The 24,172-nt window shown below is 39.0% G+C and overlaps 2 protein-coding genes across 3 annotated transcripts in view; both read right to left on the bottom strand.

Moving 5' to 3' along the window:
- Nucleotides 1-11,456, bottom strand: part of LOC136877290 (integrin beta-PS) — a 151,514-nt gene extending 140,058 nt beyond the window's left edge. Inside the window, exon 1 of one of the 2 annotated variants that reach the window (XM_067151217.2) lies at nt 11,244-11,456. In XM_067151217.2, coding sequence (XP_067007318.2) covers nt 11,244-11,381 — 138 coding nt within the window. In that variant the 5' untranslated portion in view covers nt 11,382-11,456. The remainder of the gene's footprint in view (nt 1-11,243) is intronic. The other variant, XM_067151218.2, reaches the window with a different exon arrangement.
- A 9,338-nt stretch (nt 11,457-20,794) lies between these two features.
- LOC136877291 (solute carrier family 23 member 2) overlaps nt 20,795-24,172 on the bottom strand; it is a 153,525-nt gene continuing 150,147 nt past the window's right edge. The window contains exon 15 of the transcript XR_010860749.2: nt 20,795-20,816. The gene's annotated coding sequence lies outside the window, so the exon portion shown is untranslated. The remainder of the gene's footprint in view (nt 20,817-24,172) is intronic.

A 24,172-nucleotide genomic window follows, 5' to 3' on the forward strand; every position in this document is an offset into this window, starting at 1 on the left:
AGGGGCTTGTAGCCCAAGGGTGTTAAAGTTCTGAAATCTTGGATTTTTCTAAGTCCTGTACCTGAAATGTCATTGTTATCTCACTAAGTAAAAAGTTGTTAAGTTTGTTGATTTAAAAAAAAACACCTTCAGTTTAAGTTTTTAAATTCCTTTCTTGACATTGTTCTGTAGTTAGACCCATTCATCCCGGCACCTTCTTTCACCTCTTCTGCTCCACGGGTAACTCCGTAACAGAATTTATTCTTTTCGACGTAAACTAAATTATTATTATTATTATTATTATTATTATTATTATTATTATTATTATTATTATTATTATTATTATTATTATTGTAGCTCAGGAATTTAGACATGAAAAAAATGTTAATATTGTATTATGACGATCTAAAGTAAGTTATGAGGTAACGAAGAGAGACCCCTGAATACTAAAACGCAAACTTAAGACGACCCATAAAACATAACTATCTCAGTGAGAGTGTGACGGGCTAGTAACGCGAAGTCGGGAGGTGCCGTGGGTTCAAATCCCTCCGGCTGTTCTTGAAATGATTTCTGTAGTTTTGTATTTCACGTAGACCTAAATGCCGGAACATTATAAGGCTGAAATAGCCACAATAATAATAATAATAATAATAATAATAATAATAATAATAATAATAATAATAATAATAATAATAATAATAATAATAATAATAATAATAATAATAATAATAATAATAATAATAATTTCCTGGTACTGTTGTTGTTGTTGCTATTATCATATAGTTGTTAACAGAATGAATGTTCAAATTACCCAATTGTATCCCACCAATAGACTGCACAGGGTTACATAGGTACTGACATCACTGATTTTAACTATTTTTTTTTCCACCGTAGTAACACAGATTCCTGTCGCTTTCGATGCTAAATTATTTAAATTTTTATCAGTTATAACACTGCCATTTCCTAAAACACCTCCTAAGAAATTTTTAATGTTCCTCACCAACATCACGGTTTGTTTTCGTAATATAACACCTCTGCCAATCATATTTTTGTCACTTTTAGTTGGAGTTCTTGGTGAGGAGGGAGGAGAAGAAGAAGAAGAAGAAGGTCCAGGCAGCTGATTTAATTCCGCTTCATTACACTGTGATTCTGGATTTACCCACGGCCGGAAGAATACCGACATATTACTGCTCTTGTGCTAAACTGATACGTTATAAATATTACAAATATCAGTTATTTCGAATCTTACTATTAATAAGGCTCACTAGGTCATTGCACTGCACTCGGCTTGAAGAGAGAGTCAAGACTAAAGAGGGTGGTTTGGCAACCTCTCCATACCAAGCAAGGACCACATGGAGCTCATTAACTCAGCAGGGTGCAGGGTGGGATTTACAGCTGGCTTCCAGCTCGCTTCCAAGAACTGAGGTTGTCATGTTTTGTCCCCAACTATAAACCACAAGTTGACCTGTGTAGAAACCATAATTTAATCTCAAAATCTACATGTTTTAAGAGGAAACCTCAAAAACTCAAAACATGGAAACACCCTGACTACACTAAAGGAGAATGGCAACTGGACCACGTCTGCATGGACAAATACCACCACAAAGAGATCTATAACGTCAGAGTCCTCCGAGGAATAGACACAGGTTCAGATCACTACGTAGTTAAAATTAAAATTAAACTCACTCCCCAGAGGAGACAACAAAAGCAAGCCCTTAAAACTAAAAGAAAAATAGATCCTACCCAGCTAATCAACAACAAAAATTACCAGAAAGCAACTGAAAAAATAAAAATCACAGACAAACTTGAAGACTTAGTACACAACCTTAAACAAATTGCAGAAGACCTAGCTCCAATTAAACCACGTAAAAAACACCAATGGTGGAACAGTGAATGTGATGAAACAGTGGAGAAAAGACATCAGGCATGGCTATTACATCAGTCCCAAAAGACAGAAATATCCTATCAAAAGCTAGTAAAACAGAGAAAAGAAACTACCCAAGTCTTAAGAAGAATAAAAAGACAACATCATAAGGACACCCTGCAGTTAATTGAAGAACAGTTCAGTAAAACTAAATCAAGGGACTACTACAAAACCTTCAGAAAGCAGCTCCAAAAATATGAACCCCCGACCCTACTGATGAAGGATGAAGATGGTAAGCTGGCCCATAACAATAAAGACAATGCAGAAATTCTGGCTAAACATTTCAACAAGCTTTTAAATTGTGAGGAACCTACAGAACTCCTTCATTTGGACACCAACACCCCCATAAAAACATCACCAGAAAACATCAATCCCCCCACAATAAAGGAAGTCTACCAAGCTCTGAATAAATTAAAAAACTACAAAGCGCCAGGAGAAGATCAGACCTTTGCGGAAATCTGGAAATATGCAGGAACCTCAGCAAAAGTTGCCCTCCATCAACAACTTGTCTCTATTTGGATTAAAGAAGAACCACCAGAACACTGGACAACAGCCCTCATTCATCCTCTGCACAAAAAAGGGGACAAAACCGACCCTAATAACTACAGGGGAATCTCTCTCCTAGACATAACATACAAAATATTTTCAATAATCATCCTTAATAGGATAAGTTTACAACTTGAGAAAGAACTAGGAGAATATCAAGGAGGTTTCAGACCCTGGAGGAGCTGTCCTGATCAGATCATGAGTCTTAAGTTGATAATGGACTATAACAGGAGAAGAAACAGAGATATGGTGATAACATTTGTAGATTTCAAGAAAGCTTATGATTGCATCCATAGAGAATCTCTGTTTAAAATTTTAAGACACCTTGGACTACACCCCAAATTAATAAACATGATAAAATTGACTCTCACCAATACCAAGTCAAAAGTGAAGTTTAGGGGTGAAACATCAGAGACATTTGAAATTAAAACTGGACTACGGCAGGGAGATGGGCTCTCACCACTATTATTTAACTGTGCTCTAGAAATGGTAATGAGGGAATGGTTTAGAAAATGTCCCCCCAAAATAAAGATTGGCCGAAAAATCAAAACAAATTGCCTGGGTTTTGCTGACGATTTAGCATTACTAGCAGTGGACATAAAAGAAGCAAAAACCCAGATATCAGAACTTCAAAACATTGCAAATAAAATTGGCCTCAAAATATCATTTGAAAAAACAGAAATTATGCCCCAAAAACCAACACAGCTAAAAGAAGTCACCATAAATGGTAATAAAATCAAAATAGTAACTCAGTTTAAATATCTTGGAGAAGTAATAACACATAACTTAAATGAAAAAATCTCAATCCAAGTAAGAACAAATAGATTAGCTAAAGCACAAAAATTAACATGGGATATCTACAAAAAGAAATGTCTATCAATAAATACAAAAATAAAACACTACAACACAGTTATAAAACCGGAAGCTACATATGCAGCAGAAACACTCTTTTACCTGAATAAACAATCAAAGACTGACAGACTTCAGAAAATTGAAAGGAGGATTGGAAGAACCTGTATCAACAAAAAATATCAGAAAGATGGACAGTGGCGGTTAATACCTAACAAAGTCGTGTACAAAGAGCTAGAACCCATTACAGATACTATGCGTAAGAGGAGACTGGGATTCTTTGGACATATCATGAGGATGCAGGACTCGAGACTTCTGAAACAACTAGTACAACACAATCTCGTCTCAAAAAATACCACAACAGGATGTAAATGGATCAGAGAAGTAAGAGAGGATCTGAAGGAAATAGGCCTTACAACAGAAGACACCAAAAATAAGATAAAATTGAATACAAAACTCAAGAATACAAACCTCCGCTTTACCCTTACACAAAACAAACCAACAACACGCACATTTTCAACTGAGGAAAGGGCACGAAGATCGGAGCGTCTGAAGAAGTACTGGGAGGACCGCAAAGCCCGAACAATCCCTTCAAAGAGACCTGAACGACGGACTGACTAAAGTGATCCTATGTGGTCATAAAAGAAGAAGAAGAAGAAGAAGAAGAAGAAGAAGAAGAAGAAACCACAAAGAATCTCTCAAAGCACTTTCCGGGTATAAACTGGCCATTTCCTGTGGATGTCCCAAGATAATACCCTGTGGAATGTAGGAGGCCTTTCACTCTCCAGGCAAGTCTGCAGCTGTAATTCCAAGAAATGAACGGATGAAGTTTAACCCTTACCTGCGTTCAAGGTGGGAATAATTGATGCATCTTAAAACTTTTCTACAGCCCAGTAAAAGAACATCATGTCAAGAAAAAATTACGAATATTTCAGAGATTTTTCTTGTGGTTTTATCCTCTTTCACTGTAAATTACAATAAAGTTTTTATTATCTAGTTTTTTCGGTATCTACGAAAAACATAAATTATAAAAACTCGGCCAGGGCCTCATAAAATGCCTTCGCGGGCTGAGTGCAGCCCGCGGGCCGTACGTTGTGCACCCCTGCTTCTAACACATTAAAGGATTTCGGCGGCGCAAGTTTGGGAAAGGGTTGGAATTGGAAGGAGATGGCCGTGGCTTTAGTTAAGATATAACCCCAGCAACTGCCTGATATGAACATGGGAAACCATAGAAAACCATTTTCAGAACTGCTGACGGTTGAATTTGAACCCACCATCTTTCGAATGTAAACTCACAGCTACACGATCCTAATCGCACAGCCAACTCGTTCGGCCTATCCGAAGAAGACTGGCAAGATAGAAGTATGTGGCATCTGAGAACATGAAACAACTGAAACGTGGGAATGTTTGCAAACGTTAGTAAGTAAGTAAGTAAGTAAAGAAGGAAGGTAAGTAAGTACGGGAAGGAAGGACGGAAGGATCTTTAGTTTATCCAGATATTTCTGGGGTAGTTGGAGTCACCTCGGCTTATTTTGGTTTTTGACCGGGTGTTCAAAGCCAGATATCTCTCCTGACACCATGTGATTCTTCAGTTGAAATGTAAACCCTCACGGTCACTGGGATTCCTGCCTAGGTAAGCCAATGTGCGAAACAAGCCCCCATTCTCATAATATATTTCAGTCATCAATACCATCCAGCTCTATGGCGAAATTAATAGTGTGCTGACCTTTGGTTCAAGAGGTCCCAGGTTCAATACCTGGCCGGGTCGAGGATTTTAACTTTCATTAGTTAATTCCTGTGGCTCGGGTGCTGGGTACTTGTGCCGTCTTGAGCATTAGAAATCAGTTCAGGTATGGCCCCATCCTCACAGACGCGCAGGTCGCCTATACGGTGTCTACTCGAAGGACCTGCAACAGGCTTCTCCGGAGGTCATGCGCCATTATTATTCATTTTGTTGCGATTTTAACTGTTGTACAGAGCATTTATCGAGGCGTAGATATATGAAACACTAACCCGTTCGAAGAACCAACCGTATTTTGCTGTCGATACCGACAGATAGCCATAATAATAATTAATTTCGTGTGGCTATTTCTAGCCAGGTACAGCTCTTGTAAGGCAGACCCTCCGAGTAGGGTGGGCGGCATCTGCCATATGTAGGTAACGGCGTGTTATTGTGGTGCAGGATAGTGTTATGTGTGGTGTGTGAGTTGCAGGGATGTTGGGGACAGCACAAACATCCAGTCCCCGAACCAATGAAATTAACCAATGAAGGTTAAAATCCCCGACCCGGCTGGGAATCGAACGCGGGACCCTCTGAACCGAAGACCAGTACGCTGACCATTCAGCCAACGAGTCCGACGATTGATAGCTATCAAAAGGAAGGAAGAAAAAGACACTTCCCATCTTTCTGTTTAGGTGAGAAAATACCGTATAATAAGAACAGACGTGGAGACACAATTAGACATATTTTTGTTCGATCAAAAACAGAAAGAGATTCAGAACCACACAGAAAAATGACAATTCCGAAATTTGTTGAATGAAAGTTTGCCACCTTTCGAAAGTCAAAAAGTAGGGACTTTCTAAATATCTAAAACATGTTTCGTTTTACAGTGGATAAACATTAGATATGACAAATGCATACTTTATCTACACATATAGTCTGTCGGTGTTTGTACGGGAAAATCTCGAGAACCACCAAATTGATTTTGTTTTGATTTTAATTGTTCTATATACCGGGCGAGTTGGCCGTGCAGTTAGGGGCGCTCAAGCTGTAAGCTTGCATCCGGGAGATAGTGGGCTCGAGCCCCACTGTCGGCAGCCCTGAAGATGGTTTTCCGTGGTTTCCCATTTTCACACTAGGCAGATGCTGGCGCTGTATCTTAATGAAGGCCATGGCCACTTTCTTCGCATTCCTAGGCCTTTCCTATCCCATCGTCGCCATAAGACCTCTGTGTCGGTGTGACGTAAAGCAAACAGAAAAAAAAATGTTCTATAGAGCATTTATCGAGGCGTAGATATATGAAACACTAATCTACGAGAAAAGTAGCTCAGTAGTAACGATTTTTATTCAGAAAATTAAAAAAAATGGATATATTCTAGCGCTTCGTTGGCTTACGCTGGATAAACGACAAATCCCAAATTTGTATTCAAGAACTGTTAAGCATAAAAAGCTCTAGAAAAAAATCAGGGGTAGTACATCCCTATCTGAAAAAGGAAGCACCCATTAAGCATCTTTACAGGGTCTTTCACATAAACTTAGACTGAACGCACAGTGTTTGTACGCTGCGCTTCGGCAGCTGCCAAGCCAAACTTATGTCACGCGCGGCCGCCCTCCTTTAAGCGTGTATACGATCTTATATGAGATCTTACCTTATAAAAGATGCTGGGAGTGTCGTCCTTCCTGGGTTATACGGGCACTGTATCCGGTAACCACATTTTGGACGACGCGAGTGAGTTCTGCCACTGTAATGTTTTGTATTTTCTTTCATTTCCTCCAATGTGTGAGGATTTGTTCGATACACTTTTCTTTCAATCCACCCCACAAGTATTAAGCACAAACTGTTCGATCTGGAGAACGAGGGAGAAATAGGCCAACACTGATCACTCTGTCTGCAAACACTTCCGAGATTGTAAGAAGGGAATCTTCTACTGTACTGTATCAGCAGGGGCTGAATCTTGTTGAAACCACCCACGCGATTTGTCTTCTTCCGTTAACTGATGGAAGAACGGCGTCAAAATGTCACCTTGGTACCTCTCTGCATTTACTGTCATCTCGAAAAAACAGGCTCAATTATTCGTCTTGCACTAACAGCACACCAAACACCAATCTTCCTATCATATGAGGGGCTTAATAAACACCATTAGGATTTTCTGCACACCAATGGCGAGACTGTTCACACGGACATTAAGATGAAACCAGAACTTTTACATACGAAAATACGGTGTTACAAAGATAACTGTCTCACCATGTTAATAGCTGAGATTCAGTCTGGCGAATGATGCGAACACATGCAGGCTGCTTGCAAGGTCAAGAACTATGCGCGCGCCTCTCATGTTGCAGCTTACGGATTGGAGAGTAAAAACGCCGCTTCAACGGTCTTAGTTTATATGAGAGACCGTGTATGTTATAATTTACAGTAAGAGATCAACCTTCAAATTAAAAAGCCGTATTACCGAGCTCGATGGCTGCAGTCGCTTAAATGCGGCCAGTATCCAGTATTCGGGAGATAGTAGGTTCGAACCCCACTGTCGGCGCCCTGAAAATGGTTTTCCGTGGTTTTCCATTTTCACACCAGGCAAATGCTGGGGCTGTACCTTAATTAAGGCCACGGCCGCTTCCTTCCCACTCCTAGCCCTTTCCTGCCCCATCGCCGCCGTAAGACCTATCTGTGTCGGTGCGACGTAAAACAACTAGAAAAAAAGCCGTATTTTGAGGTTAGTCACGTAATCCTTATCAAAATACAGTACCTACATTGCTTTTACCTCAATAATCTTATTAATTTAATAATACTCTTGACACTAGGTATATAATTTCCAAGAATGGTTTAAGAATTCCGTCGGTTTAGTGAAAGCATAGAAATGGTTTAAATACTGTATGGGGAGAAGGGAGTGAGCTAACGGACCGGCAGGACCTAGAAAAAACGTCGCAGCGAGCAACGTACTGTACAATAAAAAATAGTCGCATCTCTTGAGACGTGAAATATATGAAAGTTTACTTCCGCTATGTTCGGCTGTATACAATCAACTGGATGCGTTTTGAAACACGGCCCGTAGTTCTTATTCACTGTATCAGTCGCTCACACTCGACCCCGTTCCCTTCTCTACCCTCGTCACATACACTCGCATCCTACATCACCATGAAATTATAAGCACATGGCACGTTCTTACGTAGCGCAGTGGATGTACTGTAGGCTACAAAATTCGTGCTTACCATCATAGCTAAGGTTCGAATTCCGGCGCGAACAATTTTTTTATATATATTTTGTTTGTTCCCGAATGAATACACCGTGGTGACGTCAGGCAACGAACACGCCAGGTTTAGCCGAGCTTAATTCGATATTCTCACATGACACATTATTCACACGCGTCAAGAGAGCAAGTACTGGTTCGCAATTTTAGCATTCATGAGACAGCGATTCGGTGCAGTATTTCGCCTCAGAGATGGATACAACAGTGGTGGGTGCGACGCATAAGGTCACAAGGTTACGTGCCCTCCCAATAAAGATTAACATTTATTTTTCACTTCTCAGTACACTATATACTGGACACAAGTTTTAAGTTCAACTAGTAGCCTATATCTAAACTGCGAAATCTGACTATATGACAGAGCGTAAAATCGAATATATCAGCTATCGGTCACAACACGCATGTGCCCGTAGAGCTGACATGTAAAGTATATTGTCTCCAAACACTGCCGCTGGAGAAGAGGCCTACTGCAGTGAGGGAGCCTCGGTCACAAGCAAAGTGTGACCGATAGGGGTAGCATAGCAGGTAGTTCTCTGGAAAAGAAATAAAGCTACACAGTTTCACTGACTTGTGATTCCGAATGTGCTATTGTTGAAATTAATACTACAATTATACCAATGACTACTGTGGAAAGATAAATGTGTTCCTCGACATTAAATAAATTAAAGACATTCATGAGATGTGCAATGGTAACTGAGAGGTAGACCTAAATATGCGCTGGCTATAATCGAGAGATCGAGTTAAAGAAAAAAAGGTGGATCTGACGTAGGTATTAATGAGCAGGTAAACTTAGATGAGTTTTGACGTATTGTCTTCTAATGTTTATACTTGCATGTGTAAATATGTGTGTATCCGTGCATGTATTTAAACCACAACGTGACCTTCCCATATGAAACTTCAGGAGCCGTCTCTGGGTGGGTGGCAAAGGAAATTGGAAATCTACCGGGCGATGCTTTAAAGCGGCGTTTTACTAGGAAAGAAGACAACAGGTTATTTGAAACTTCACAGGAGAACTGTTCTCAAACTCGGCGAAGCTCATGCCGGTGACCCAGTGTGGAGGGATGTGATCGCTAAGGTTCTGATGTTAAGGAAAATTCATATTTCTTTCCTGAAGTCATTTTACCCAATATCTGAAAAAAAAAAAAACAAAAAAAAAAAAAACCCTGCCCCGTTTAAAGCAATTTTTTGTTGCATATAAATGCATATTTCGGTCATTTTATTGCTTTGGTCATACACAATTTTGACATATTTTGAGCACTTTTGTTGACACTGAAGCGCAGTTTTTAACAAGGGACAAGTTATCTGCGTCGATTTTCAAACACAGGATTTCAAAATACTGTAGTAGATATATTTTTCTTCCCCAAAAAAGATAGGTAGCATGTTTAGAAGAAATTATTCCGAAAAAGAGACGTACGAACGTACGCCGACAAATACAAAAAACATGCCAACACTTAATTGTTTGTTCCTTTTTAGGAATTGCGCCTCGGTGTTATGATACTGGATGAAGTATTAAATTTTTAATTTATCTACTGTAACTCTGTCAGTCTGCATAATTAAATGTGTCTGCTGTATTATCACTTATCATTTGTTGACACGCTTAATGTTAGCAGTACTCTGATACTTGCAACCTACCCCTAAAATATTAAAGTCATATTTGATCTTTGTTTAGGTCATAAACTTTCGAACTCTAGTAATCACTATTGTGTTTTTCTGTTGTGTTTGGTAGTTTGGTGTGTTGTCTGAATATAAAGAGAAGAAGGGTGGGACAAACACAAATACCCAGTCCCCGAGTCAGAAAAATTAATCAGACGTGATTAAAATCCTGAACCTGCCGGGAATCGAACCCGGAATCCTCTGAACTGAAGGCCTCAACGCTGACCATTCAGACAAGAAATCGAACAACAACAATAATAATAATAATAATAATAATAATAATAATAATAATAATAATAATAATTTCAAAAAATCTAATTTACGAGTAGGCTACAACAACGCTTTATCTTGTATACAAAGTAACACATTATATTACAAGAACTCACTACTAATGAGCATGTGTGAGGCATTTAGCAATTTGATATTACTGGGAATACATATTATTTTGACTTGAATTATTCTACATGTTTGAGTTTGATTAGAGAAATATTTAGTAAGTGAATGGTCATTGTAAGTAATTTCGTCTCTGCATATGACGTCGCAGTCAAATTTTGTTCGCAATATTCATTGTTATATTGCATTGTAAAAACAATGTACATATAACATCGCAATGTTGATTGCAATAGGTTGCACTTTTTCCTGCAATTAACGCAGCCTGTCTGTAACTGATGTACATTTGTACTTCTTAGTTTATTAGTCATTATTATAGGTATCTATATTTTTTTGTAGTGTCAACTGCAATACGTTGAATAATTGTAATTTGTCTCTTTGTGTGTGTTGTAGTGTATTAAATAACACTGAATTTTTTATGACAGTATATGAATTCGTTGGCTGTTGACTGGTAGGAACACATAATGAAATAACTCAATGGCTCAGTTCAATATTGGTTTATACTCGAGAAGGATGTTGTTATCTAATCCAGAAGTCCGACTCGTTGGCTGAATGGTCAGCGTACTGGCCTTCGGCCCGGGTTCGATTCCCGGCCGAGTCGGGGATTTTAACCTTCATTGGTTAATTCCAATGGCCCGGGGGCTGGGTGTTTGTGCTGTCCCCAACATCCCTGCAACTCACACACCATACATAACACTATCCTCCACCACAATAACACGCAGTTACCTACAATAATTGGCAGATGCAGCCCACCCTCATCGGAGGGTCTGCCTTACAAGGGCTGCACTCGGCTAGAAATAGCCACACGAAATTATTATTATTTAGCCTATTTATCTAATCCAGAACAGAACTGAACAGTTCTCCACATGTTTATAATGTGGCTAAACAGTTTAAAACTCTTGCGCAATATTATGTTTAGATGAACATTATTCCTTACCGGGTGAGAACACCAATAACAGTTGGGTGTACTGATGCATTCCTTACAAGAACCCCTTATAGAACAGGCGTCCTCTGTGTACACGGCCAAACACTGCAAAAGCACCAGACAACAGCAGTACCACTTCTCAGGCGACATGCTGACGGACTGGCTCACTGATTCGTCTCGCCTAGGACTGCGGTCTGTTTCTTTTATCTCCGTATCCTTCCTTCCTCATACCACAATTTCCTGGTTGCGTACACCCTCCTCGTACGGTAATCCATTCTCCTTGAAGCTGCGTAATATGTACACAATTCTTAAGCTGGTGCATCATGATGTGTGACTGTTTACTGTGAATAATAAGTGACGAAGTAACAGGCTCTCGAGTAAAAGACAAAGGCTCAGCTTATTACGATGCGTTCCACATGTGCTTGTTTCGGCTGAGTGTGGCGATACATTACACTGGGAGAAGACGAGAGACTGATTCACTCAACTGTTAAAATCTATTTAATGGCTTCAGTGAGATAAGAACATAAGTTTACCTAATTCCACTGTCAGGAAGTACGTTAGTTCAAATTCAGACGCCGAATAATTTCCAGCCCATATTAGTGGAAGTTATCTCATTTTCTTTTCTTTTTTTTTTTGCTAGGGGCTTTACGTCGCACCGACACAGATAGGTCTTATGGCGACGATGGGATAGGAAAGGCCTAGGAGTTGGAAGGAAGCGGCCGTGGCCTTAATTAAGGTACAGCCCCAGCATTTGCCTGGTGTGAAAATGGGAAACCACGGAAAACCATCTTCAGGGCTGCCGATAGTGGGATTCGAACCTACTATCTCCCGGATGCAAGCTCACAGCCGCGCGCCTCTACCCGCACGGCCAACTCGCCCGGTATATCTCATTTTCTAAATCTCAAATTAATTACCGGTAGTTACTTATTGCTGCTGACACTAGCTCCCTCTGTGGATCAATGGCAGACTGCCGGTTTGCGAATCTTGAGAACATGGGTTTAAACACTGGAGATGTGGATGTTTGAAGTGAAGTCCGATCGGCAATACGAATTGAAGGGTCATGGCCTAACAAGCGATCAAACGAAGTCGCGCAGATTGCGAGGTGTCGTCCGGTCAACACGACGAATACTCTCGGCCGTTATTCTTGGCTTTCTAGACCGGCGCCGCCATCTCATCATCAGGTAGCTCCGAAATTATTGTAATCGAACCAGATCCAGGTAAAAATCCCTAACCTGGTCGGGGATCGAACCCGCTACCCCTACACCGCGGGACCGGTTCTTAATTAAGGCCACGGCCACTATATTCCCAATCCTAGCCGTCTCTCATCCTTGCGTCGCCGAAAACCTTCGATGTCAGTAAACTTGTTCCGAGGTGATGCAGCTCTTTTCAGAGCATGTGCCATTTTAATCACATACCAGCACTCCTGCCACATTAAATCTCTGGCAGTACCGGGAATCGAACCCGGGCTCCCAAGGACGGCAGCTTATTGCGTTATTAACCCTTATACCACAGAGGCGGAGAGTGCGACGTTAGCCACAAGCAAAAAAAAAAAAAAAAAGCTAATACACTTATATGGCTGTTAATACTATGAGCGTAGCTATTATGTAGTCCTACCGGTACTCCACAAAATAAGTACCGGTACCGGTACACCATGCTGATGCTCCTGGTCTCCAAGACAAGTTCCGTGTTTTATTTTAAAATATTGTTAGCGCAAGTTAATAAGTTTGCAGTTTTACGTCAAATTCAAACAGTGACTAGGCTTTCCATTTCGAAATATCTCACACACACATTCAATTCCATTGCTCTAACCGCGGCCACCTTCAGGGTGAAAAATAATCAAAAATCCAGTTTAGCTTTTTACTTCATTGAATAGAGCAAGCTTTCCTGAATCCAACAATATATAGTAACATATGCTTATGTTTCTCCAACTAAGTGTATTTTAAGTGGCTGTTTAAATATGACATTTTGTGCCTCTTGATGGAGAGAATGTAGTGTTTGAAAACACTGTGCTTCGTTGAATGTTGAGATCATATTAATTTTTAAAAGAACATAGGCCTGAGCTTGATTAAATCCTTCAAATATAATTGAAAATCTCGAAGTAGAGATTCTGAGAAATGAAGTTATTATCTATGTGGTCAACATTTTGATTGACAAGACAAAATAAATTCTTCATTTGGATGATGGATGTTCTTGGAAAACATACTGGATATTTTCCGAATTGTTCAAATGAATGAGTTTTGAAAGCAGAGTTACGTCTGGAAAACACTTTTTATTTGTACAATCTCTATATATAAAATAAGAGTTTTGTCTGTACATTGCTCAGAATTTGAAAAGAATGGTATTTCTGTATCGGCCATGTCCACAGCAACAAGGAAATGCACTTTTTAATTTTCCGTAATTTCTATCTGTCTGTCTGTATGTAGGCCTACACGCATCACGAGAAAACGGCTAAAGAGAATATAATGAAAATCGGTATGTAAAGTAGGGTGATGAGTCACTACAATTTAGGCTATAAATCATTTTATTCACGCTGAGTGAAATGGTAGTTTAGGGGAAGGCCTAAAATGTAATTCTCAAATATTTATATAGCATACAATTTCCGATCATTTATGTCTTATACATTTTTCCCGTACCAGCTATGATAACACAGATATTCATGAATTAGTATTTTTTAGCTAATTCTACATCAGCGCCAAGCCACGAGAAAATGGGTAAACATAATATAATGAAAATCAGCATATAGAGCCCGGCAATAATAAACTACAGTCTAAGCTATAAATAATTTTATTCACCCTGGATTAAATGGTAGTTTAGGGGAAGGCGCCTAAAATTTAATTTTAAAATACCTACGTTGTTGCTCCTATCGAAAAGTACTGCATAACAAAAATTATAGAGAATATCATTTCGGATCATTTATGTTTTATTCAGTTTTGCAGTACTGACTATGATAAGAGTGGTCTTTCAGAGTTGGAAGAAAATTAACAATATCGAATGCACATAACATTGATCAACAATAGCATTACATTGACCATTGTTTGTTGTGATGTTCTTTGTCTCTTCTGCTGACACTCAACTCCGATAGATGGGATTACTGCTGTGTACTGAGTATAACAGCCTGACTGAATATTGGCAGGAAATTGCTGGGGATTTAGATAACTTTCTTCATTAGCATGCCATTCCTCTGGTTCATACATTTTCTGATACTGCTGATACATAACACACTGGATCATCATAGTATTCCAGCTATTCGATACCTACTCTGACACACTGTTTGGAATGAGCAGTGCACACACTTAAGGTAGAGGCTCTCTTAGTAGTAGTATGAACTGGTCTAGAATTACAATTTAGACCTATTCCAAATAACAGCATCACAATTCACTAAATACTCAAAATTCAACCATGAAAAGAGCTGTTTCTTAAGAAAAGCTTCTTCCTCTTCACTTTTATTAAATCTATATTCATTTTATTCAAAGTTAGCAGCGAAGACTCCTCTGGCTTGGAGGAAAAATTTACCTCCAAGTCAGATAGATTTTCCCCCCGCCAGTGTAGTGAATTGAGATTTTCCGACTCATCAGGTACTCCTAGGAAACAGATAAGTAAACGGGCATATTTTTTGCCCTGGGACTCTCCATTATTCGACCCCTCCACCCCCCGCGGATCAAAATCGAAGAGTGTTCACGGATCACAGATGTTTGCGGCCTAATCATTCCAGCTCTGGAACCTTAGACTGTTAGATCGGCAGCATAGTACTATTCATTAAAGTGAGAAAATATGTGGTTTTTCATTTGATCACATATTTCATATGAAAGCATTGCTTTTAATTATGCCATTCCTACTGACATCATTGTAATGACCCATGTTCATTTCAGTTGGGAAAACCACTAAAAGAGTCTTTCTGAGAATCTCAAAAGGCAGATGGAGAGTGATTGTCTGCCATTATAATGAAGACTCCCCAACCTGATTGTGACTGATGGTAGCCAAGGGGGCCTACCATTACAATGAAAATTCCCTAACCCAGTCTTCATATGAGAAAAGACGTCTGGTGACTTCCCCGTCATGTTTGTAGGGTAACATTAAGAGCTATACAATTTAATACAGTCCTGCTCGCAGCGAGTACATTACCTAACCTAGAATGTTGTATACAATGTAGAATTCCATAGCAAAGCACAGGTACATCAGCTAGTTAGCTCTATGTTACCGTACACAGACAGATGTGTCTTATGGCGAATCAACATCTATATCATCATTAAGTGGTATGTTTCGAGGTGTTTGTGGAAAGATGGCATGGGATGCCATCAGTCAGGGGCGTATTTTCCTTGCATGCAAGGCATTCATTGCATGCGTTATGATAGCTCAGATGACTGTCTGAAATATGATTTTAGGTTGTTTTAAGGAAAATGTTATTAATTTCATCTCTCAGAAGTTCAAAAGTTCCCCGCAACTTCACTAGTTCCGTTGCTTGACTACGCGTGGCGCTGGTGTAGTCTCGCCATCTATTCTACTGTAGAAAGAAAGAGACAGCAACTGGAGGAGTTAAGGACGTAACACATTCAATCTTAAAATTGCATTCAGTGGCAGACATAGTTCTGAAACCCTCCGCATGATGTCACTGCACTCGACTCTTTGTCACTATTTACGTGCTACCCGCTGCCATCTGTCAGCAGCTTCGGAGAAAGGCGGAATGTCCAAGGTATGAAGGTAACGGTCGAGTGGCAAGCACGGATTACCCCCTGGCGAGATGAGCTCTCTTCGGTACGGATCCCATGCGGCTGCTCCATTTTCCAAGACAGGCCTTACGACGATAGCCAGCCGAAAGTTTCGTGGAGGTTTTTTAAAATGTATACTCTGTTGCTGTTAATCCATTCAAATAACTGCTTGTATTTCTCTACCTTGTTCTAATGCAAAGGCAGAAGGTCCTTTTAGTCAGCTGAACTTGGTGAAAATAAAATTGCGTACTGGTATCAGACTCCATGCAAGAACTGCTTCACGCTTCATGCCAAAAACGCACTTAAAAGTGTTAGAAAGACCTGTTACACATAATTATGAATTCTCTGAAAGTGCCTTGCATAAGACACGAACCTCAGCTAGCATATTCATATTCCAATTGCAACTACACCAGAAGAGGAACCTGAGTATTCTCATTTATTAGGTATGTTGTAGTTATCCATCCATTTAATGTTTCAATATTCTCCTCATGTAGACCTATTTCACAAAATTTCATGTAGTGACATTGTAACCCAATTAGTGACTTCATGATAATTGGCAACACGGAATCTAGCAGCTGCCCAAGTTGAGTAAATACTACCCAACACACACTTAAACTGAGCAAACAGATCTATTCAATTTAGAGTAGTACTGGCTTTCTTGGATAAACAAATAAGAAAATAACACAAATATTAATATCACCTTACTCTTAAGAGTGTTAATTTGGAGAAGAAAATCATTCCATTCGACTGAACACAATTTATAGGATAATCTAATAGAAAAGTTAGGGCATATGAGGTGGAATAAAAACATTTAAACGGGGCGAGGTGGCCATGCGGTTAGGGGCGCGCAGCTGTGAGCTTGCATTCGGAAGATAGTGGGTTCGAGCCGCACTGTCGGCAGCCCTGAAGCTAGTTTCCTGTGGTTTCCCATTTTCACACCAGACAAATACACCACAGCCAATTACTTTGAACTCCTAGCCCTTTCCTATCCTATCGTCGCCATAAGACCTATATGTGTCGGTGTTACGTAAAGCAAGTTGTAAAATAAAAAAATAAAAAAACATATAACGCAGGATGTCATTTCATCAGATAAAAAGGGCGTTTTTCAAATTCCTTAAATCACGCCAAATAAAAATAAAATCAATTTATAAATATATGCAAGTACCAGGCTATATAGCCATTGCGCCTGAAAATATAGCTGTGTGACAATGTTGTCGAAGTACTGACACGCGGCACATACAGTATATAATTATGAACGGTAATTCTTTGTTAGAAATTCGCACAATATTGAACCTTAGATAATTAAACGTCACAGGCCAGAGTTCTAAGCTGAAATATTTCACACGATTTTTCTGGGCAGCACACAATGATTGCAAGAAATGTTCATATTTATGTGATTTTCCTAAAAAGCAATTCAGCAAATTGATCGAAGTCTATGGAAAATATTTTGATACAGTACGACTTTAATCCAAAATGAGGGCAATTTTCATTTCTGAACACTTCAAAGATAAGACTGTGGCCCAAATCCGGAAGTTCCTATTGACCAGTGGTCTCCACAGTGGTCTTTGTGAGCTTTATAAATGGTGTACATTGGCCCTTCCGCCCGCAATTCTTTAAGTAAAAGTCGTCTCTCTGCATTAGGAATGATGTCTATAGTGGGAATGGAGACACATTCATGCATGTGGGGCTATTCCCTTTCTCCATTCACAATTCCTGAATTATATCTACAATTTGTGGGGAAAAAAAAAAAAAAATAAATAAAAAAAATTAAAAAAAAAAAAAAAAATAATAATAATAATAATAATAATAATAATAATAATAATCAAGGATTTCTGAATAAAGAATCGCAGGGTCGAATTCACTTTTATGTAATTAGGGTGAGTAGAATTGGAATTTACTAAATACATTGTGCTACTGCATGGTTACTAGTTGCATGCCTCCGAGGGGAATCCAGGATACGCCACTGCCATCAGTAGACGAATAAGTTTGAGTGGTGACTTTAAAAGTAGGAAAGATCACAATATGAAGATAAAGTTGGAATTCAAGAGGACAAATTGGGGCAAATATTTGTTTATAAGAAGGGGTGTTTGGGAATGGAATAACTTAGCAAAGGAGATGTTCAATAAATTTCCAATTTCTTTGCAATCATTTAAGAAAAGGCTAGGAGAACAACAGCTAGGGAATCTGCCACCTGGGCGACTGCCCTAAATGCAGATCAGTAATGACTGATTGATGACAGTGTCGAGCACAGTGGCCGCCTGTATTAACGCGCAACAGCATTTGAGAGACGAGTGGGTTACGAACCCCACTGTTGGCTGTCCCGCAAATGGTTTTCTGTAGTTTCCTATTTTCACTTCCAAGTAAATGCTGGAACTAGTCCTATTCATAGAGTACAGCCAATTTACTCCATCTTATCCAATTTCCTTCATCATCATCAATTTCATCCCTCTGTGGACCAATGGTAGAGTGTCTGCCTTTAGCTACTAAAATAGTGGGTTCAAACCCGGCAGATGTAGTCGGATTTTTGAAGGGCGGAAAAAAGTCCATTCGACAATCCATGTCGTACGATGTCAGCGCGTGAAAGATCTCTGGTGACACATAGGGTGTTTACCCGACAAACTTAATTAAAACTGAGCCGTAGACACCCAAGGGAGATTCGGTTTACTCTGCCAAGAACTAAGAGTGAAATGGAACATCAAAACTGACAAACAAGGAACCAGATGGCGTTAATGCTTGCACATGGTAGCTGAGACCGTACGATTATCATTATTATTATTATTATTATTATTATTATTATTATTATTATTATTATTATTATTATTATTATTATTATTATTATTATTTTCTCAATTGAGGCTGGCATCAAGAAGAACATCCGGCCGTAGAAACATGCCATATTATTTCATCAGGAATTGAGACTAATGGTTAGACATGCATTTAAGTATGACATTACCATTGCACCTCCCTTTCAGCTGTCAACTAAAATTACACTCCCAAAAACAACATTTTAAAATATTTTAACAGTTTTCATTTTTCATATTTTTTCAGGAACCTGTCACACTCAGTATACTTCTTTAATTGTCTAAAAGATAGAAGAAAGATTTCTAAAAGGTATTTTTTTAAATCCTCCAGATATTTTAAGGGAAAAAAAAAACTTTCTCCTTGAATGCCCATTTTAATAGTGTAAAATTATTTTTGGGGACATGTCCTAAGTCTTAGTGTTTTAACTTGCACAAAAGAAATTATGACTCACAAAGTAATATATTATGTGAAAATAATATAAAACTTTCTGGCAGAAATTTGTATTTTTAAATGTGGTTTGTTGCCTGTTGAGGAACTAAGGGAAACAGATAGTTAATATTATGCATATATTTTTCCCTAATTAATGTTAAAAGGTGAGAACTTGGTAGTCTTGGAAAAAGAAAAGTTTCTTAGATATGAATCTATAAAATGGGTCTTGAAACCTACAGATTTTTTTGTCCAGGTACCTTAACGAACTGTTGGTGATAGTACCACTGTGTCATCACACTCACAAATGATTTGATAGTGTGATGGACTTGAAAAATCCATGACAAAGTAAAAGCAGGATACAACACTTCTAGGAAACAGTGGAGTATTTGATATACAAAGTTTGCCATAATTATTTTGTACATTAAGTCATTTTGAAATGACATAATACCATTACATTTATTAATACTTCATTTCACAAATAGCTTGTTGTTATTTCTGGATGAATGCAGTATTTTACATCTTCCTTTTGGCCTAGGCCAGAGCAAAATGTAGCTTCCACTAAAGTGTCAACTTCCTTTATGGCTGCAACAGTGTAGGCAGTACTATACTCGCTGATACACAGGACTTGCAACCGCCTCATAACTCACCCGTGATTGACTCAACACTGACTTGTTAGGGACTGACTCAGTTTTGCTGAGTTAACTCTCTATATAAGAAAAAAACTGTTCCAGCATCTCTTTCATCTCCTGCCACAAATTTCGATCAATTGGCTCATTCTGATGTATTACCCCCCTGGAACTGATTTTCTAGCATTTTACTTCAAGAGCATTCACCTCCTCTTCTAACTTATACTATCTACCCTTAAGTTTGTTCAGCTTGGCTTTTAAGTCCATGCTGTCTGGATTAAAATGGTGACTTAAGTTCATTCTGACTAGCTTTAAACTCTACCTTATGTTTGTCATGACTGCCATTATGTTCACAGAGATTATTTGAAAGGGCCTGGAAGTCAGACTCCATTCTAGAAATGTTCTTGTACTAAACACCCTACCGATTAAATCCCGCTTTTGACACCGGTTGTGGCAGGTTATCAGAGTCCTTAAAATTAACACTCAGAGAGGTAGCATATTTTTTATTCAATAAATTTATTAAACTAGTATTTACAGTTATTTGAAAATTCACTCCTGTTTGAATTTTCCAGTTGACACAGCTTTTACTCACAACTGTAACAAACACTAAGGCAGTCACATAGCACTCTACGTTGGATTCCTGCTCTCCAACAGGCATTTTACAGTGCAGCCTTGTACCAGAACAGTTCACTTCCCAGTTCATAGCAAGCCCTGAAGTTCACCACAGCACTGTACTTGCTGACATGGGACTCGACTCGCTTGAGGTATAAACAACACTGACTCCCTCAGTCTTACCTGGCTCACTCTTTATATATGCCTACAGAAGATTTTCATCTTTTTGCACTTCCACATCTTTCTGGGTGCATTCTTCACTGTTAAGCACCTTCCAGTTTCTTCTAGGAGTTTCCTTATAGCAAACCTCAACAGTTTGCTGATGCTATTGTTTTGTTTGCTGCAGGCTCTGTCTACGCTGTTGCCGCTCTCCAATGTTATTGACTTCTGCCAACTCCCCGCACTCATGCCTTTATTGTTGCAATAATAAAAAATGGTCTAATTTATACACAGTAAAGTGAGCAACAAGATGAGTTGTTGATCTACATTGCAACATAATTATGAACCAGATGTATTGCTCATGATGGCTGAATCAAACTATCAATATAGTGATACACACAAATTACTCTCAACATAACAACATTCGAATATACTATATTAACTCACAAGATGATGCTCTCAGTTTTCTAGAACAGAAATACAATCCAGACCTACATTTTGTATCCAAGAACAGTCAGGGATTTCCTGTCTTCTCGACACAAAACATTCTTCCTGAATTTCTTCACAGTCACCATTGCCCTGTGTTCCTTGAAATTGGTGCCCAAATACCCCTGGTTACCTCCTTTCCCTCACCACAATGGGAGTTTCAAGAAGCTGACTGGGAAGCTTTCTCTTTTGATTTGGATTAATGTATTCGATGGATATTACCCACAAGCGACAATTACAGCAGATTTGTTTGTGCCAAAAACCATATTCCAAGAGAATACCGGAAAGAATACATCCCTGGATAGAGAGAGACCAATAAAAATTTGTGTTTTCTAAATGCTTATTTTAAGGCCAAACTCCTTGCTTATTTTGTTGATGTTTTTCAAAAGAAATTGAAGCTCTTCTAAATTTTCATCAGGTATCACAGTGTCATCTGCATGGTGAATGTTCCAGGATACCAAACAATTAACTCTGAAAATCCTATTTTTTTAAAATGGGTCATGGTAACACTGAAAACTTACAAAAATTACACTGACCACCTTCAGAATGCAACTTGTATTTATTTAAAAGTAACACATTAATTAATTATAAATAAATGAATGAATGCTTTAAAAATAACACTGATGCCCACAAAAAAAGCACCTCCCTACCCCTCTTGTAATAATAATAATAATAATAATAATAATAATAATAATAATAATAATAATAATAATTGTTATGGATATTTCATGGATTACAGAGGGAAAGAAGCATGAGGGTTGAATGGGTAGAAAGAGCACCGACACAAGTACAAGGAAACTTATTTGGTTCTTCTTCTGGGTTGAACTGTATTGTTTTCAGTACATTCCATACAGTTCACTGATGTTTAGAATACAATGCAGTATTCTTTGTCAAGGCGATTGAAATACCCCTACTTGATCTGAGGTAATCAATCTCCCAGGCAGCAATCAAACTAAGAAAATCGACTGAAATTTGGAAAAGTTTATTTTTTTCTTTCTGTTCTCAGTAGATATGAGCCGAAGCATAAGAGCTGAGGGCTCAGACCACAATAAGGTTAAATGAAACACAGTATAATATCCACAGAGAAGACCTCAGCAGCTCTTAGGGTATTATACTGAACACCTCAGGTAGAGGTCACAACATGCAGGTACAAAATCAGAGAAGTAAACTGTCGTGTGTGTCTTCGCGCTCCTCGCTCTGCGCCGCCTGCTCCACACACGCAACAGCCTGTTCTCGACTCTCTGAGACGTCTGCACTGCGCTTGCCTGTTACATCAGCCAGCTATATAAAGGCGCTGCCTTCCAGCCACAGGCGAGGACTTGCCAGTGCCCAGCACCAGACTACGCCGAATGTCGAACACGGAGGCTATCCCTCTTAAAAAAGTGTCTCGAATAGGTGGACTGATTCTGAGTGTTTGAGGTTTCACCTCGGGTTACTGCCTCCGCTCCCGTTTCCTGCAGCCACGTCGAGCCCAATGACAGTATTCCCTCAGTCCCACCTAGGCTCAAACACATCAATTAGTATTCTACTAATTATGCTTTCCAATGTCAGTTCCTGACAAGTTACAGAAACAACTAATATTCTATTAGTGCAAGCTTTCGCTACTGATTATACTTGTGATGGTATAGAACAGATAGTTTTCAACTATCAAGAACTCTAGCCTTTTCTATGCACCTTCGCATCAAGATAGATTCATGTATATATGTATATAAAGCGTACATTTTTTGGAACTTCAGTCTTCAAGCAACGTTAACTGTTTATAATTTTCATACTTCTTCAAGGAAAGTTTTATTTGAATGTATGTATATATGTTGTTAGACTATCTGAAGCAATAAAATATAGTTGTGTTCCTGTATACAACATAAACCACCTCATATTTTACAGGGGTGAAGCCCCGAGTAGCAACCTACATAATTCCTACAACTTGGCTCTTTAAGAGCCTTACAAAATTCAGCATCATCATCATCAAAATCATTTCCCATTATCCAGCTATAGCTGGGTAGGGGCAAATATGGTTCCTCTCCACTTTCTTCGGTCTTTCCACGACTCCTCCTCCAACACTGTGTACCAGTCTAGATTTCTTTCTCTAATACTGCATTGGATTGTGTCCTTCCATCCTCAATCATGGTCTTCTATAGCCTCTCCTTGCTTGAATTTGCATTTCTATCACCTTTTTTTTGGCATTCTTTCATCACTCATTTGCTTTATGTACCCAAACCATCTTAACACATTGCTGTCTGGCCCATCTGACGTATAACTGGCCCCTGTGGCCGGAAGGTTTTGGGAGAGACGTGGAGTTATTGCAGGGTATCATAATTTAATAATTTTAGGTTCATTCACAGTTATATCTGTCCACTTTAAAGTTTTTGATGAGATTTTATATTTCGGTTCATTCTAGTATTGATATCTGTTTGATTCCTCCAACATATATGCCAACAAATCATTACAAATGGACAACTTGACATCACAACCTACATTTTCAGGTTCACTCGGCGAAATTTTAAAGCCATGCGTCCACAAGAAAGACTCCAAAAACAGTATAATATCCTGTTAGGCCACTCACTGCCAGAAATAGGGAGAATATTAACAACAGTACTTACATCTAGACCATTTTTGCTATCTGAAGCATCAGGTCATTGCTCACATGGTGCAATAAACGTGTCATTCAACGCATCACTTCCACATAAATGCATGACACTAGCACTAGAATCACGGGAAACATATGACAAATTATCAGCGTATAATTCATGTAGGCCTATAATATCACCAGGAGTCAGTCCACTGTTTTTGTTTACCGGGGCTGCCATTTTGTTTACTAGCATTGATGGATACACGGAAGATATTCGAAGGCAAAAACAAATGCAACTGACGCACTAAAACGGGCAAAACCAGTACTGAAAGAAGCATAGTTTTTCTACCATTTAGGCACATCAACGATAATCTCCAAATAGTTCCTCAATAACCGTTAGATGGCGTCAGAAGATAGACTTGCACAAACACGTATTTATACGTGATCGGCTGCAGAGCACCATGCTTGAAAACACGTATTGATACGTGAGCAGACAGCATTGTGTTAATCAGCTCTTCTCTATTCTGTCATTCATTTTTTCCACTCCAATTT

The sequence above is a fragment of the Anabrus simplex genome, chromosome 7, assembly GCF_040414725.1.
Source record: "Anabrus simplex isolate iqAnaSimp1 chromosome 7, ASM4041472v1, whole genome shotgun sequence".
Lineage (NCBI taxonomy): Eukaryota > Metazoa > Arthropoda > Insecta > Orthoptera > Tettigoniidae > Anabrus > Anabrus simplex.